Source organism: Kuraishia capsulata, genomic scaffold, assembly GCF_000576695.1.
Source record: "Kuraishia capsulata CBS 1993 genomic scaffold, Kuraishia_capsulata_scaffold_2, whole genome shotgun sequence".
NCBI classification, from domain to species: Eukaryota; Fungi; Ascomycota; class Pichiomycetes; order Pichiales; family Pichiaceae; genus Kuraishia; species Kuraishia capsulata.
In genome coordinates, this window is record NW_019172951.1 from 1,576,682 (window position 1) to 1,592,785 (window position 16,104).

The 16,104-nt window shown below is 45.7% G+C and overlaps 11 protein-coding genes across 11 annotated transcripts; 7 read left to right on the forward strand and 4 right to left on the reverse strand.

The window, feature by feature from the left end:
* Positions 1-20: 20 nt before the first annotated feature.
* Positions 21-992, forward strand: KUCA_T00002137001 (uncharacterized protein; the record flags this gene model as incomplete). Its single annotated transcript, XM_022604388.1, has 1 exon — positions 21-992. The coding sequence occupies one exon, from the start codon at positions 21-23 to the stop codon at positions 990-992; it is 972 nt and encodes a 323-aa protein (XP_022458174.1).
* A 180-nt stretch (positions 993-1,172) lies between these two features.
* Positions 1,173-2,600, reverse strand: KUCA_T00002138001 (uncharacterized protein; the record flags this gene model as incomplete). The annotated part of the gene is made up of 1 exon (XM_022604389.1): positions 1,173-2,600. The coding sequence occupies one exon, from the start codon at positions 2,598-2,600 to the stop codon at positions 1,173-1,175; it is 1,428 nt and encodes a 475-aa protein (XP_022458175.1).
* A 194-nt stretch (positions 2,601-2,794) lies between these two features.
* On the forward strand, positions 2,795-3,352 carry KUCA_T00002139001 (uncharacterized protein; the record flags this gene model as incomplete). Its single annotated transcript, XM_022604390.1, has 1 exon — positions 2,795-3,352. One exon carries the CDS (start codon positions 2,795-2,797, stop codon positions 3,350-3,352), a length of 558 nt encoding a protein of 185 aa, XP_022458176.1.
* A 295-nt stretch (positions 3,353-3,647) lies between these two features.
* On the forward strand, positions 3,648-4,720 carry KUCA_T00002140001 (uncharacterized protein; the record flags this gene model as incomplete). Its single annotated transcript, XM_022604391.1, has 2 exons — positions 3,648-3,743; positions 3,806-4,720. The coding sequence occupies 2 exons, from the start codon at positions 3,648-3,650 to the stop codon at positions 4,718-4,720; spliced, it is 1,011 nt and encodes a 336-aa protein (XP_022458177.1).
* A 68-nt stretch (positions 4,721-4,788) lies between these two features.
* Positions 4,789-6,363, reverse strand: KUCA_T00002141001 (uncharacterized protein; the record flags this gene model as incomplete). Its single annotated transcript, XM_022604392.1, has 1 exon — positions 4,789-6,363. The coding sequence occupies one exon, from the start codon at positions 6,361-6,363 to the stop codon at positions 4,789-4,791; it is 1,575 nt and encodes a 524-aa protein (XP_022458178.1).
* A 290-nt stretch (positions 6,364-6,653) lies between these two features.
* On the forward strand, positions 6,654-9,182 carry KUCA_T00002142001 (uncharacterized protein; the record flags this gene model as incomplete). The annotated part of the gene is made up of 1 exon (XM_022604393.1): positions 6,654-9,182. The coding sequence occupies one exon, from the start codon at positions 6,654-6,656 to the stop codon at positions 9,180-9,182; it is 2,529 nt and encodes an 842-aa protein (XP_022458179.1).
* A 200-nt stretch (positions 9,183-9,382) lies between these two features.
* On the forward strand, positions 9,383-10,213 carry KUCA_T00002143001 (uncharacterized protein; the record flags this gene model as incomplete). The annotated part of the gene is made up of 1 exon (XM_022604394.1): positions 9,383-10,213. One exon carries the CDS (start codon positions 9,383-9,385, stop codon positions 10,211-10,213), a length of 831 nt encoding a protein of 276 aa, XP_022458180.1.
* Positions 10,214-10,644: 431 nt separating this feature from the next.
* KUCA_T00002144001 (uncharacterized protein) lies at positions 10,645-11,048 on the forward strand (the record flags this gene model as incomplete). The annotated part of the gene is made up of 2 exons (XM_022604395.1): positions 10,645-10,668; positions 10,722-11,048. The coding sequence occupies 2 exons, from the start codon at positions 10,645-10,647 to the stop codon at positions 11,046-11,048; spliced, it is 351 nt and encodes a 116-aa protein (XP_022458181.1).
* A 151-nt stretch (positions 11,049-11,199) lies between these two features.
* On the reverse strand, positions 11,200-12,351 carry KUCA_T00002145001 (uncharacterized protein; the record flags this gene model as incomplete). Its single annotated transcript, XM_022604397.1, has 1 exon — positions 11,200-12,351. One exon carries the CDS (start codon positions 12,349-12,351, stop codon positions 11,200-11,202), a length of 1,152 nt encoding a protein of 383 aa, XP_022458182.1.
* Positions 12,352-12,484: 133 nt separating this feature from the next.
* KUCA_T00002146001 (uncharacterized protein) lies at positions 12,485-13,681 on the reverse strand (the record flags this gene model as incomplete). Its single annotated transcript, XM_022604398.1, has 1 exon — positions 12,485-13,681. The coding sequence occupies one exon, from the start codon at positions 13,679-13,681 to the stop codon at positions 12,485-12,487; it is 1,197 nt and encodes a 398-aa protein (XP_022458183.1).
* Positions 13,682-13,933: 252 nt separating this feature from the next.
* On the forward strand, positions 13,934-16,069 carry KUCA_T00002147001 (uncharacterized protein; the record flags this gene model as incomplete). Its single annotated transcript, XM_022604399.1, has 1 exon — positions 13,934-16,069. The coding sequence occupies one exon, from the start codon at positions 13,934-13,936 to the stop codon at positions 16,067-16,069; it is 2,136 nt and encodes a 711-aa protein (XP_022458184.1).
* Positions 16,070-16,104: the final 35 nt, after the last annotated feature.

Sequence of the window (16,104 nt, forward strand, 5' to 3'; positions counted from 1 at the left end):
AATGTAACTAGTCGTATAGAATGTCGCAAAACAACCAAGCTTTTTACCCAAACACATCTGGTGGTGCTTCCTATTATTCGCAAGAGATACCCCAACCACGACAGCCATTCCCAGTTGTGGGTCAGGATCTTCCACCTCCGCCAGACGGATCCAAGCCGCGAATTTCTATAACCTTTTGGGAGGACGAGAACACCCTGTGTTACCAAGTGGATGCTCGCGGAATTCCAGTTTCGCGCAGACAAGACACAAATTTTATCAATGGCACAAAATTGCTAAATGTATCGCAGATGACGCGCGGACGGCGCGATGGAATTTTGAAAGGAGAGCAAGTCCGGTATGTGGTGAAGATTGGAGCCATGAATCTGAAGGGAGTATGGATCCCGTTCGAAAGAGCAGTGGAGCTGGCCAGGGCCGAGGGAATTTTCGATGAGCTGGAGCCCTTATTCATTCACGACATAAAGTCCTATTATGACCGCTACTATAGCAAGTTGGATGAAAGACAGAACCCTGGAGCCAAAGCTGCCGCCTTAGCAGACCAGCGCAGACAACAGCAACTGATGCAATCTCAAGACGGTGGTCAGAATGCACAACCCTATTCGGGATCGTGGAGTTATACAAGTCAACAGCAACAACAACAACATGCCCATCCAAGTTTAGCTCCATCTTCTCAAAATTACAAGCCCCCACTGCTGCAGCCATACAGAGCTTCTCCACAGCAGCCTCAACCAGCAGCAACAGCAGGAGCTCCATACTACTCTTACCAGTACCAACCTCTGCCCAGCCAGTATCCGCCTCAACAGAGTCAATCGTCAGGACCTGGCTTTGTTCCTCCTCTCTACCAAAAACAGACCCAACCACCCTATTCTGGAGGTTACCAACCCTTCTCGTTCCAGCCGCTGCAGCAGAACCCTGTTCAACAGCTGCCTCCGCCTCAATCAACACAGCAATCTCATTTGCAATCGCAGAACCAATACCATCAGGGTGAGAATTGAGGTCAAAGGGCCTTGTGTATTATTTTGTACGTTAAACCCTTTTAAATTGTCCGAAGAGACAATTAACCGTGAATGCCAATTACTTCTTCGCTATGTAGAGAGTGAAATTTGCCTTAACAATTGCTATTTTCCACCGTTCCAAGATTTTTTTTTTTCATTTCCTCGTCACAAGCCATTATATTAAAATTTGGCAATATCCATCTTTTCAAAACTCTGGATACATCCTATCCACCTCTCCAGATATGCCATATTGTGTAAGTTCACCGTGGGAATCACCTTCTCTATGTCAAGACAGCCCATGAAATATGCCAATTCCCTGAAGCTGGAATGCTCAGAGTAAGGAACCGAATATACCTGGGCCAAATTGCTGGTCTTGAACTGGGCCTCCAAGTTCTTCACGGTAATCTCTTCCTTGGTGCCAACAATAGTCTTTAGTATCTCATTATCGTCTTTAGCATCACGTATCCATTTGGACGACTTTGTGGATCTATATGTCCATCCAGTGGGCTTTATTCCTATTATCTTTTCGAATTTCGAGCTGAACTGGTCAAAGTAAGACACCAGATCCGCAAACTTGTTCAGAGACACCAAGTGCACTTGGCACTCAAACGGATTACTGCTCAGCAAATCCTTCAAAAACTCCCACGATGTTTCTGATTCATGCATATGCTTCAATATCTGAAGCTTCTCGGCTGAAGCATACATTTTTGTCCCCAGAGACCTCGCTATCTCAACGGCCAGTCTTTCCTTGCCAATGGTGTATGTGCCCACCACTATGAGAAACGGATAATGGATATTTCGCGGCGGCAAAAAGAAGTCCGTAATCCTTCTTTGAATCTTGACAGCCTTATGAGTCTCTGGATCATGAAGAGACTTGATATAGCGTGCCGTGGTCTGTATAACCTGAGTTTGGTCTGGAAACGAATACACTGGATCCAGGTACGTTGTGTCCAAATAACATCGGTACACCTTGCACTGCAACAAAGGATGGCTCAGCATATTCAGGTTAACTCTAAAGTCTCCACAATGCAAGGTGGTCTCTTCTTTTATGGCTGTTTTGAAGAGAAAGATCTGAGACCCAGGACAATGATTGGCATCCACACAGATAACCTTCAGACCATTGGCAATAGAATATTCCATTTCGTAATCCAAAGCAACGATAATATCAGGATTCACCTTTAGTTTTGTGACTGCCAATATTTTGGTCAGTTTGGAACAGTATATTGTGCCATGGTTCCAGCTCTTGCACAATCCGCCATAGTGGTCTGAATGAAAGTGGCTTAAAAAATAATGAGAAATTTCAGGATTAAACCTATAGCAAAAAGCATCAACTGCAATATCCAAGCCTGAGAATTTCAAAATCTTAACTGCCGGTATTTCGGGCTTTTCCTTCTTAGGTCTGGGGGCATTTTTCACTTTGGGTGCGGCTGCTCTTGTCTTTTTTAAAGACTTGTAAACGAACTTCTTGGGGCTTTCAACACACTCAAGAACGTGATCTGATCTCTCTTCCAGAGTAAGAAAAGAGATATCAAGGCAGCAAATAGGACATTTTATATTGTTGTCGTCTTCCTCACCAGAAGAGGAGATATAAACTGGTGGCGGATCCATGGCAGGGAGGAAAAGAGAGAGTGGATTTGCCTCTGAGCCACACGCGTAAAATGCTAGGGATTTTCAATCTTAGAGATTACACTTACCAGCACGCATCCTCAGAGGACGGGTACACTTGGTGCAGTTTACTCGGGAAATCGACAGGAAAGTTTTTGGCCGAGCAGTATATTGGATAAAGAGGGAATATAATAATTATGGGACTTTTATCGGTGATACGAAAGCAGAAGTTGAAAGACAAAGAGATTCGCGTGTTGATGCTTGGATTGGATAACGCTGGCAAAACCACCATTGTGAAAAATCTGTTGTCGCAAGATCTAGATTCGATATCTCCAACGATGGGATTCAGCATAGAAACGTTGCCTTGGAAGGGATATACCTTGCAAGTATGGGATATCGGTGGCCAGTCTACGCTGAGGCCGTTCTGGTTCAACTACTTTGAGAGAACGGACTGTTTGATCTGGGTTATCGATGCCAGTTCTCTGGAGAGACTAAGCGAGAGTTTCAAAGAGCTTGCGGATATTCTAGGAGAGGAAAGACTGGTTGGGGTCAACTTATTGATATTGGTGAACAAGATGGATCTTGCTGAAGGCCTACAGATCGACCAGCTGCGCGACCAGATAGCGACCAATCTAAATTTAAAGGCTCTGCGAAGCGAATGGAAAATTTCAGGCGTGAGCGGAATCACAGGGCAGAATCTTTCCGCGAGCATGGACTGGCTAGTTGATTGTTTAAAGGAGCGGTACATTCTGTGAGACGAGGGGCCCGGAAAAAAGACTCAAAAATGAAGATTTGATGAAACAAAACCAACTGCGAATATGGCTACATTATTCCGAGGCCTAACCTGTAAATTAAAGCCATTGCGGCTCCAACATGTCTTCAAAATACTTGCTATATGTCTCGTCTATGCCTCCAATTTATTCCCTTCAATATGTGCGTCTGCGGGGCATTGGTTACCCGGACGCAAGACGACAATTTTTCATATCTTGTGCTTGAACCATCAAATCAACCTTAACAAACCACGGGACAAACAAGCCAAAATTATAAATAATGCCACCAAAGAAGAAGATTGTTGATCCAGGAGCCAAGGCAAAGGCTGCAAAGGCCAAGAAAAGTGCCGAGGACAAAACTTTCGGGTTAAAAAACGTAAGTGTCGAAGTACCTGGTCTTCTAGACTCTTTAGGACAACATACTAACTCCTAGTACAGAAAAACAAATCCAAAAAGGTTCAACAATACGTCAATCAGGTACAGGTGTCTGCTGGTTTACAGGCGAAGCAAGATGCGGAAGCCAAGAGGCTTTTGGCAGAGAAAAAGGCAGCAGATGCCGCTAGAGCAGAAGCTCTGGCACTCTTCAAACCATCCATCCAACAGCAGAAGGTTCCATTCGGTGTGGATCCAAAGTCCATAGTTTGTAACTTCTTCAAACTTGGACAGTGTACAAAGGGCAAGAAGTGTAAGTTTGCGCACGATCTGGAGGCTGGGCGTAAGACTGCGAAGAGAGATTTATACACAGATGAAAAGGACGAAGAGAAGAACCAGGATACCATGGATAAGTGGGACGAAGCAAAGCTGCGCTCAGTCGTTCTTTCCAAGCACGGAAATTTGAAGACTACTACCGATATCGTGTGTAAGTACTTCATCGAAGCCGTCGAGAACGGTAAGTACGGTTGGTTCTGGGTGTGCCCTGATGGAGGAGATCAGTGTAAATATAGGCATTCGCTTCCACAAGGGTTTGTGCTGAAGACAAAGGAGCAAAAGAGACTAGAGAAACAGGCTTTGGAGAGCCAGCCAAAGATCACTCTGGAAGATTTCATCGAGACGGAGAGGGACAAGCTGCCGAAGACCGGTCTTACTCCAATCACACTAGAGAGCTTCACCAAATGGAAAGCCTCACACGCACAGCAAAAACTCGACGAAAGGAATAAGGAGAAGAGGGCACTTACCGGACGCGAAATTGTGCTCAAGAAGTTCGAGGACAAGTTCTACAATGAGGAAGATGACCAGGAGAAGGGAGATGAATGGGATCTGTCGGAGTTCAAAAAGGAGATTGAGGAAATTGATGAGAACATTAAGGACTACGGCGATGGTTCTGCTGCTTTTGCAAAGGAACAGGGTGTTTAGGTTAGATGAGCTGCAACAAAAAGTTTACTAATTTGCTGTTGACTGTAGACGGTCAAAGGAGTTTATTATCACTCCACTATTTGTAGAGAGTCTTCCAAGACATCACTCACATCGGTCCACAGCTTGAAGTGGATATGAGCAGGCAGAGTGTCCACCAGATATCTGACCCTTTCCCTCCACTCCTCACCTTTCTTATCATTCAACTCTTCCTCTGACATCATGTTTTCGTACTCCGTTTGTTGGAAGTTTCTTCTGGGTGGTAATGCAGGCACAGACGGAGCCATTGTCGGACTGGGCATTCGCCTGGGCAGTTCAGGTTTTTGAAGCACGGGTGTGCCTCGTAGAAACTGTGGTTTTGAAGGAGGCGGAGGCGCCACCTTTTTGTCGAGGTCAATCAGGTCATCTATCATCACCGGTTCGGGAGAGAGCCTGTGCTCTCTTTCGTCAATCATGTTGTGCAGATCCTCTAACACCTTCAGCTCATCATATGAGGAAAATGACCCATGGATAACTCTGATATATATCGCCTTTATCTTCTCAGGGTAGAGCAAAGCCAATCCATGGTAGGCCTCCAGATCGGATTCACCGGAATCTCCCACCAGGATGAACCTGCGATCCGGAAAGTCATTGACTATCTTCTCCAGCCTCACTCTTTTTCTTTCGTGAGGGGGTTGAAGCAAGCTGGAGATCATGTTCCCATTATACTGCCTCAAATGAATGGTACCATGAGGCAATCCAACCGCGGCCATGAAGTCACATACCACATTGTACACCTGCCACGGACTGTTGGATACATAATGAATTCCACATCCCAAATCCGCCAACTTGGTGAACCATTGAGCTACACCAGGGATCGCACAATCAACGTAGTCCTTCACAAAGACGTTCCTCAACATCTCCGCTTTGGGCCCAACCACACCAGTAATCCTCACCGTATCGTCGATGTCGGTTATAACAGAGATTCCTTTCTTGGAAATGTGCATGATATCCTTAAAAGCAGCCGTAGTGTCCAGTTCAACACAGCACAATTGCACCACGGAGGGCTTGTAGGGGGTTTTCACTTTTGTTTCGATCATGCCCTTTGCGTCTGATATAAGCACTTCTTCCACGAGATCCTCTTTGATGGCACTTTCTGATCCAAGCACTATCCTGACCTGTGTAGACGAGATTTGTCTCGCAAAAGTGGCACTCAGCCTAGCTTTTAGGATCTCAGACCCCAAGGACGCTGTTGATGCCGTAGTGGAAGCCGTTGATTGAGAAGAGCTGGTGCCAGTACGCCTCAAAGACGGCGCATCAGCCTCCTCCAATATCTGATTCTCAAGCATAGCCTCGGTAGCAGGCCCCACATCTGATTTCGTAAACTTATTCATGAGAGATAGTAACACCCTGTTCTTGCGGGTCATTGTTCCAGGAGCATACACCCATGCCGTCACTTCCGTCAAATACCCATCGCCACTTGGAACAGAGAACGCATTATAAATACAAATTTGGGTATCCTCCGGTAAAGGCTCACATGCAGAAGAGGTCGGATAGGCCGTGAAATTTCCAATTGTCTTGACCAAAGAAGGCAGGTACGTTGTCTTGGTGTTCTTCACCACGTCCATCAGTCTCTGCCTTCTGCTGGGGTCCACCAGGTTGTCCATTTTGAGCAACACGCGCGCTGCTCTTCTATCCTTGAGCCCTCTAAACGCTCTATAGGGGGCCCTGTACTTCTTGAACCACTTGGATAACTTCACTTTGTCCAGCTGGTTCCTCCTTGAATGGAGACGGGGGCGATAGTGGGAAGAAAGCAAGATAAGGTTGTCCTGCTGGAGCACTACCTGGTATACCCCATACTTGTGAGGCAAACTACAACATTACCACATAACGTTGTTGTAACAAAAAGGGTTAGCTCAAATATTGCTAATTATTCCTTGAGAATTCCCTATTGACTATGCCTGCTACTAAATTATCAGGATGGTCCTTCAAAGCCCCGAAATCCACCGAATGGAACGATTCCTCAGATATGACCAAAGCCACCTGCGAGATCTTCCCGGATCTTCTGGCAATTGGTGCCATCCCAAACCCGTTCGAAAATATGAACGAGTTGGAAGTGCAGTGGGTTGGAGAGAGCGATTGGGAGTACAGGTGCTTCTTTGAGGCAGCTCAGTATGGCGAACACGAGCTAGTATTTGAAGGGCTTGACACATTCTGTGACGTCTACTTGAATGGAGTGAAGATCTTGGAGACCCAGAACATGTTTTTGAAATACGAGGTCAATATCACGCCCCACGTTAAGGCAGACACCAGAAACGAGCTTCGATTGTATTTTCACAGTGCTTTGCTGAAAGGACGGGACATGTGGGAGCATCTGGGGAGGACCGGTTGCTCTAATGGAGAGGGGAGCAGATGTTGGGTCCGCAAGGCTCAATACCACTACGGCTGGGACTGGGGCCCCATGTTGATGTCATGTGGCGTTTATTTGCCTATAACTTTGTACTCCTACAACGAAAAGCTGACGTCGGCTGTTGAGACTTCATTGGAGGGTGGCCTGAGGGTAAATGTGAATGCAAAGGGGAATGGAAAATTGTTGGCCAAAATCAGTCACTACTGGAAGGGAAAAGGTCTTGAAACAGACAATCTTGCCTTTTTTGAGCTTGAGCCTTTTTCCGAAGGAATATACTCGCGTGAGTTCACCTCCAGTGACTTCCCCTTTGTGCTGTGGTATCCCAATCAAATGGGCGAGCAGAACTTGTATTCCCTCGAACTTGTGCTCGTTAATAATTCCTATGAGGTCTTGGACAAAAAGATACACAAATTTGCTTTCCGCAAGATCGAGCTGGTTGAAGACGAATACAAGTCAGAGTCGGGCTCCAGCTTCTACTTCAAGGTCAATGGTGTCCCCACATTTGCTAATGGTACCAATTGGATCCCGGCCCATTCGTTTCTCACTCAGCTCAAAGATGAGGACTACTCGGCATGGCTTGAGCTAGCTCATGCTAGTAACCAGAATATTGTGAGGATCTGGGGAGGAGGTATTTACGAGCCCGAGATTTTCTACGAGGAGTGTGACAGACTAGGTATCATGGTCTGGCAGGATTTCATGTTTGCATGTGGCCAGTATCCGGGCGAAGCCAACTTTATTGAGAACGTGAGGAAGGAAGTAGCGTATCAGATTGAACGGTTGAGCAAACATCCTTCGTTAGCTCTTTTCTGTGGAAACAATGAAGACTACCAATACGCCGAGTCTCACCATCTACAATGGGACAAAAACGATAAGTCGGGCAATTACTTCCACACAACCTTTCCTGGTAGGGGAATTTACGAGGTGGTAATCCCAGATGAGCTGAAAAAGGCCAACTGTGAAGTTGCCTACCATTTCGGATCTCCGTATGGTGGATCGTATACTCACGATCCAGCTGCTGGTGATACCCATATGTGGCAGATCTGGCATGGTCGCAAAGAAGAGTACCAGAAAGCAGACCTACTCGGAGCTCGATTCATCAGTGAATTTGGAATGGAGAGTTTTCCCAGTTATGAGACTTTGAAGGAGTACATCGAAGAACCAAGTCTCTACCCACAGAGTCAGATTGTGGAGTTTCACAACAAGGCAAAAGATTCTTTGCCCAGTTTGACGAAATACATGTACAACAACGTGAAGGTTGAGAGTGACCTGGAGGGTTTTATCTTCTCCAATCAGATAATGCAAAGCGAATGTCTCACCTTTGCCTTGAATCTGTGGAGGTTACGTTGGAAAAAGGTGGAAAGCAAGAGTGGTGGAACCAACTACCAGAATGGAGGGTCCATAGTCTGGCAACTTGACGATTGCTGGCCTGTTATAAGCTGGTCGATAGTTGATCACTTGAGACGTCCCAAACTATCCTACTATGCTGTGAAACGTGCTTTTGAGAAGCAAAAGCTCATCACCAAGCGCAACGGCAAGCAGGGCTGGGAGAGGTTTGCACCAGACTCCCAGGATACGGCCGATATCGAGATTTGGGTTTCGAGCACTAGCGAGACCACTGAAACTGATCTGCTGTATCGTTATAGGGTCTACGAGATAGCTACAGGCAAGGCTGTATTTGAAAGTGCATCCACTCCAATCAAGGCTCCTGCCAATGACATCATCAAGCTGCAGAACGTCAAAATAGACCACCAAAAAAGCAAAGTGGTATATTTTGAGGTGACTTCCAACGGCAAGATCGTCACATCAGCTATAGATTGGCCACAACCACTCAAATACGTGCAATATTCCACCACCCCCGCGATTAGTCTCGCAGTCAACGGTGACGAGGTCTCAGTGAGCACCACACATCCAGTCAAGTGTCTGGAGCTACATTGTGGAGACCCCAAAAACGTCTCATATGACGACAACGGGTTTGATCTGGTTCCTGGTCAAAGTAAAAAAGTGAAAGTGAAGATCACAGAATCCGGACCTCTGCAGGCGAAATATCGGTTTTATTTGGAGCCACAGTGGAATTAGTAATGGGTCACCATCACTTCGCGTGGTGTCTCCACACTTTTTTGGATGCCGCACTATCCTGATTACGCCCCTCGAAGAACACTATATCAGTTTCGTTTTTCTTCTTGTTTTTCTTCTCATATTTTGTTCCTGTTCCTGTCTTTGGTATTATTTATTCCATTCAAGCCAATTGTACAAATCAATTATCAATCAATTCAACTATGGTCAAATTGAACTCTGGATACGATATCCCAGCTCTCGGATTGGGAGTGTACCTGGTACCCCAGGAAGATGCGGCTACAGTAGTGTACAACGCTTTGAAGATTGGCTACAGACACATCGACACGGCCCAGGTGTACAAGAACGAACACGAATCAGCTCAAGGTCTCTTGAAATGGATTAACGAAGGCCTTGGAAAGAGATCCGAGGTGTTTTTCACCACCAAGGTTGGCAGCCCAGAGGGCTACGACCACGTCGTGCAGGTGGTCAACGAATCTCTGGAGAAAACCAAGGGCTTGGAGTACTTGGACTTGGTATTGATTCATTCCCCATTGACTGACAAGGAGAAGAGAATTGCCAGCTGGAAGGCGTTGCAAGACCTCAAGGATAAGGGCCTGATCAGATCCATTGGTGTTTCCAACTACGGTAACCACCACATCAAGGAGTTGGAGGAGTGGGACGGCCTCAAGTATTTGCCAGCTGTGAACCAGATTGAAATCAATCCATGGTTGAGACGTGAGGATATCACCAAGTACGACTTGAATTTGGGTATTCAAATCGAGGCTTACTCTCCGCTCACCAGAGGATACAGACTTAAGGATCCAGAGCTAGCCAAGATTGCTAAGAAGTACAACAAGTCTCCAGCCCAGATTTTGATCAAGTGGTCCTTGCAACAGGGAAACATCGTTCTGGTCAAATCCAACAGCGAAGCCAGACAATTGGAGAACTTTGAGGTCCAGGACTGGGAGTTGTCCAAGGAGGACTTGGACTTCTTTGCTGATGAGTACTATGTTAGTCACAAGGCATGGGATCCTGTTACTTACCAGGGTTAAATCTATCTTTGTGATAAATTTGAGATAATATTAATCGGAGTGTAACCCAACTTGTGCTTTGTTCTCAGTATTGTGAGTTGTGTACCTTGCGTAACTTGGGGCTTCATCAGCCGCACCTTTGTAGATGAACCGTTTGTGAGTCAATGAAAAACGCGTCAGAATCGAGTCTTGTCTGACAGCTGGCTCAACTCAAGAAATCGAAATTTTGGTTCAAAAAGTACTCATGATAATATCATACGCATAACCTTGTGATACAATAAAAGTCTTAAAATTGGTTTTAGTCGCTTTGCTGGCTTCTCGTGCTGGCCCCAACATTTTTTGAAAGTACACTCCTTTATCATATCGTCGGTTTGGTCAAGTAATTCAAGAACTTGAATGATCTATATGTCTATTCAGTTGTCTCTCTGGAACAGTATATCTGGAAACCAAACATGAGTTTTCTACCAAATGATGAGGTATGTGATAATATTCAAATGTAGCAAAAGAGCCTACTAACCGTTCTTTCCAGTTTCTCTCATCCCTGCAAACCATACTAGTGGATCCGTCAAAGTCCATATACATCACACAGAAAAGACTAACCGAGCCAAAGGTCGAACCAACCATTGACGATTTGTCAGCGAATATCACAGGCCAAGCCCTAGTGGTGGATTATAAGACAGACGAAAGTGCCCATCAGATATTGTTCAAAGTCAAGACTGACAGGAAGAAAATACGCACTGTGGTGAATGCCGAAGATCTGGATGCCTTTTGGATAAAATACTCTGGGGCATTGAAAAATGGCTTCACAGGCCTTAAGAAAACCAAAAAGAAGAAGAAGAAGGCAAAGAAGGCTTGAAATGAAAACAGAAGGTGGTGATGATGTTAGTGATGGTGCGATGTCAAGAAGCTTGGCTATACATGACTATATATGGTTTTAACGGTAGAATAGGTATTTCAAGTTATTCTCTGACATTTCTTCATTAGATAGTAGCTCGGATTGAGGGATTTCACTCCTTCTCTTCCATTATCAAGTTTCCGTTGGGCCAAACTACCGAGTCCTCGATCCTGGTATCATCACACGAAACTTCCATCCTGGGCATTACCTGGATCAGCCTGAAACTGTACTCATGCTCATAACCTTCAGGTTTCTCCACATCTGGTGGTATTTCAAGCGAAATGATCCCAGTGCTGGAGGCTTCCGCAAAGGCATAGATCTCCTCCACACTGATGTCTTTATTAAACCTCCTCGACGTTCTGGAGCCATCTGGCAGTCTGATGGCAACCCGAGCATATGTCCCTTTGGCCGAGGTATCAGGCTCAGGTTTCATACTCAGAGTTCTCCATTTCAAATACAATTCTCTGTCTCTCTCACGTTGCTGTCTCAACTGATGCTGCCTCGTTCTTTCACGGTCCACATTCAAACTCCTCTCGAAAGCCTCGTCCTGTGCTCGCCTGACCTGGCGGTCCTGCTCAATCTGCTCGTGATCATGACGCAACGTGATCAGCGTAGGGTTGTACTTGTCGTATGCCTTGCTGAATTTAGTTATCACTTTGTACACATCCTGGTATCCCTGCACTTTGGACACCAGCGATAATACCGGTGCCGAGGTCGTCACGCCATTAGCTGTTGGGGTAGAATTGACCGTCAGAGTCAGTAGGCCCAGAAACGGAAATTTTGTCACTTTGAACCCGTTTGCTACCTGGAACGCCTCGCTCTGGCTGATGTCGCCTCCCCAAACTAGGAAATCGTGGGAATTAACAAAATCCACAAATTGCGGCGAAAGCAATACATTTTGTTTGAACCTCAAATGATCTTCGTGTTCTTCACTTTGGATATAGCACAAAAGCCATTTCATTTCGCGCTTGGATTTGTATAGGGCCTGAGAGTATCCGCACTCTAGGAGCGTGAGTTCATCAGAGTCGAACTTGTTTATGAACTGGCGGGCCTTGTCTTGGGGAGTGGTCTTTTTCAATGTAGTATAACCATCGTGATGATACTTGTTCAATTTTGTCCCAAATCTGTTCAGGATCAGGTATAGAAAGACACCAACGATCTTGTACAACACAAGAATGGGGAATGTGATTCCGGACTGCAGTGCCAGCAACGTGTATCTCCACGCCGAGGAGATATACGCGTGTATCCGAGATGGTCGAGACATATCGAATTTAGATGATATGGTCTAGTCCAATTGGGTACACCTTGAAGAGTAGGAATGTCTACTGGCGAGGCTTCTTTCGTACTTCATACATATTACCTAAGGGAGAGGGGGAAGAAAGAGAAGACACGTGTGGTTACCACTTCTGAGCCGCACAAAAAGACCTGAATTTTTCAACTTTGCCATTTGGAACACCAAAAATAGGATCGATAGCCACCACTGTCGGCTCTTTCAAAGGCGTAACATTATACGAAAACAAATTATCTGGTCTCAATTCGTACTTGTTCTCGCACATTGACAATCCACACAGAACGTAGTTGGAATGGTAGAAGTCTGGGCTCTTGCCGGGCTTATCTCTTAAACCACCGTTTTGGGCCTGACAGCAGCATAGGATGTAGTTTTCGAGAGCTTCTCTGGAGATAATTTTGTCAAAATATTCAGGCTGACACATCTCTATCAATGGAACCAATCCACCCGTCCAGTGTGAGTAACAGCCGTCCACCAGTTTATTAGTCCTCCCTTGGAACCCACCTTCCACGGGCAATTGCCTGGCACTTATCCAGTCCACCAGCCGGTCCAAATCGCACTTCGATTTCAGATTTTTCGGCGAGTCCAATATACATAAAGCTGCCACAGCACAGAAAGTGTATCCACTATGAGCCTCATCATCCGGGGTTCCACCAAACCCACCCTCATAGGTCTGACACCGGGACAGCCATTCAACGGTGTTCTCTGTGAGCTCAGAAGTCATGATATCAAGCACCCGTGCCACACATAAAGCGCAGTAAACAGCCCTTGCATCTGTCTCACCATCCGAGTGCATTTTGAACGAGCCATCTGCGTTTTTGAGACTCATGAGCCAGTCATACGTTCCTCTTCTGTCAATGTCTTTCCAGTTTTCTCCGGTAATGGCCAAGGTCATGAGACCAGCATAAGTGGAGGCCACGTGAGGGATTTGGCCCATGCCACCACCCATTCCAGCGCTACCATACGAGATAACGGTATTCGAGATCTGTTTGTAGTACTCACTCAAGTCCACTTTCAGCAATTCTAGTCCATTGGTCAACCAATACATCAGCCATGGATGAGATGCGTCGTATGCCTTGTATGGGGCTGGAAGTTCGTTCAGCAGAAAATACTTCAAGAAATTCACGTGTTCACCAATTGTCAGTTCGGGCATGCTCTGCGAACCATCTTCAAGAATTGTTTCGTAATATTCTCGTATAGGTGTTTCCGTCTCCAACTGCAGCCTCGTGGTTGCGGTGGAGTCTGTAGGGGCTGGAAAAGACACCATTTCCACCAAGGTATCGAATCTGTTCAGTTTCCAATCCATTTTGCAGGAATATGTGGTGAATATATATATAATGCCATATATAAAAGTAATTACAAGGGATCAGACCGTATCCTGTGCATATGTCTTGGGCCTTTTAGTGGATCTGGGTGAGTCGTTGGAAAATCAAGTTCTATGGTGGCATCCCTTTTAGGAAGTCTTGAGATGAGCTCAAACGTACAACTCAACTTTGTTGCGGAGATAGAGGAGCATAAGCTGGCAATCACACCACCAAAGCACCACTCGGTTGGACCAATGGAGCTGGAAATAATACATAATTTGTATGAATTTGCCAATTTCAATCGTTCCCTGGGCAATCACGATGAGTTCGATATACTTTTCAAGAGATGCTACAGGCATCTGAAGGAGGAGCTAGACAGGCGAGAAAGCTCTCCGAAAGAGAGCAGTCCGGAGTTCAAAAATGACTTGATTCAGCTGACCAAAAAAGTGTTAGAGTTGAAAGAGACTCAATTGACAATGCAGGAAAAACTGATATGGCTCGGGTCCAAGATAGGAGGCAGAGGAGGGTTTTGGTTTCCGTCAGATAGGTTCTATTTCGTGGATTCCCCGGAGTTGGGATGCGATACGTCGAACCAGAGGGATCTGGTTTTTCATGAGGATGTTCCAGATACCAAAAAGGAGGGCGATTTGCGTGGGCAAGTCCACCAGGAACAAGAGCATCAGCAAGCACTGGAAAGCATTAACGGATTGAGACTTGATAAGACAGAGGACAATACTCCTGATATCGACTGGTCACTAGAAGGGTTCGAGACTTTGAGACAAAATGGATCAGACTGTTCATTTGTTTCTAGCCTGATATCAATGATGAGCTCAGGCTTTGATATCTCAGATCTAATTACCAAAGGGAAGCACCGGTTCGGAGTGACCTTCCACTTGAACGGATGCACTAGGTATGTCGTAGTGGACTCTTTTATTCCTGAATTGAGTGTGAAATCTAGGAACAAAAAGCTTCTCTGGCCAGCCATTGTTGAAAAGGCATATACAAAACTATTCGAGGGTTCAAACTTTGCCAACGATATGTACTTGCTCTCGGGCTGGATACCAGAGTATGTCCCCATACGGTATCTCACGAGGGAAAGGAGACTGGAGATTTACGAGATGTTCAAGAAGAATGAGGTGCGAATTGGTCTGGGAACCTTTGATGAGAGCCATGACTTTGCCATAGTGAATATTGAGATTGAACCTGATGCCTCAGATGTCGTATTCACAGTGGTAGATCCCAGAGAGTCGTACAACGGGAAATTTAAGTTGAAAAGCTTGAACGATTACGAAGTGCTATATGTATGCCACAATCCTTTGAGATTCTCTTTTATCACTCAACAAATCTTAATGAACACGAATACCAGGGAAGTATGGTCCAAGCCGCAGTTCACCGTGCAATGCGATGAAGCCACTACAATCTGGTGCTTGATGGAAAGGTTTTTGACTGGAAAAAACGCTTCAACACCAAAGGAAGGCTCTATCAATGTTCATTGGAAACACGGTAAAGATCGAATCTACTCCTTGTCCAATTGCGCAAGAGGAACAGCCAACAACTCGAGATTCCACCTCTCTAAGTTCGCAGCGCAGAAGGGCCATTCGACCCTGTGTGTGGACTCAGATATCAGATCCATAGTATCGTTGACATTATACTCGACCTCAAAAATCTCATTATGCAAAGCCAAAGACGAAAAATCTACCGAAGTGATCAGGTCCTCGTGGTCGCTCTCCAACTCTGGTGGTAGCTATTTGCACCCAACGTTCTGCGAGAACCCGACCTACGAGCTGATAGTCCCTGATAACTCGAGGGTTGACATTGCTCTAGAAAGCTGCCACGAAGCAGAGGTGACAGTGTTCAAGGAGGAGATATCTGACAAAAATATGGTGTATTCGCCCACTTATTCGAGGAACGTATATCACGAGGACGTCCTGTTGTTGGGAACAAGATTCATTTTGGTTCCGTCAACTTATGATCCAGGCCAGACCGGAGGGTTTTCTATGGCGATCAGACACGATTCCGGGATCAAGCTTCGCGAATTGAGCACCAGACTGGGGTTGTTCGTCAAAACAGAGAGAGGAGACAATTTCCCCAGATTTGCGCTTACCACCTCAAGAAGGTCAAGCATGAGAATCCGAGCCAGGCTCAGCGAAACAAATACTAACACTATGACAATAACTCAATTCAGGAACAGAAATGATACTGAAACTACAGCCTCGAGCCACCTGCCAAACAACGGAGAGTTCCATCTGCAGGATGCTTTCCATGGCTCCGAGTTCGAGCTCCATCTGGAAGGACATTATCTTATCGATTTCCCGCTGATTTCCTCTCAGCTTTGTGCTGCAACTGTTGAAGTTGGCTCAGATCATCCATTCGAGCTGCAAATATTGTAAACAAAACTCCTTTCAATGAAAATTTACACGGTACT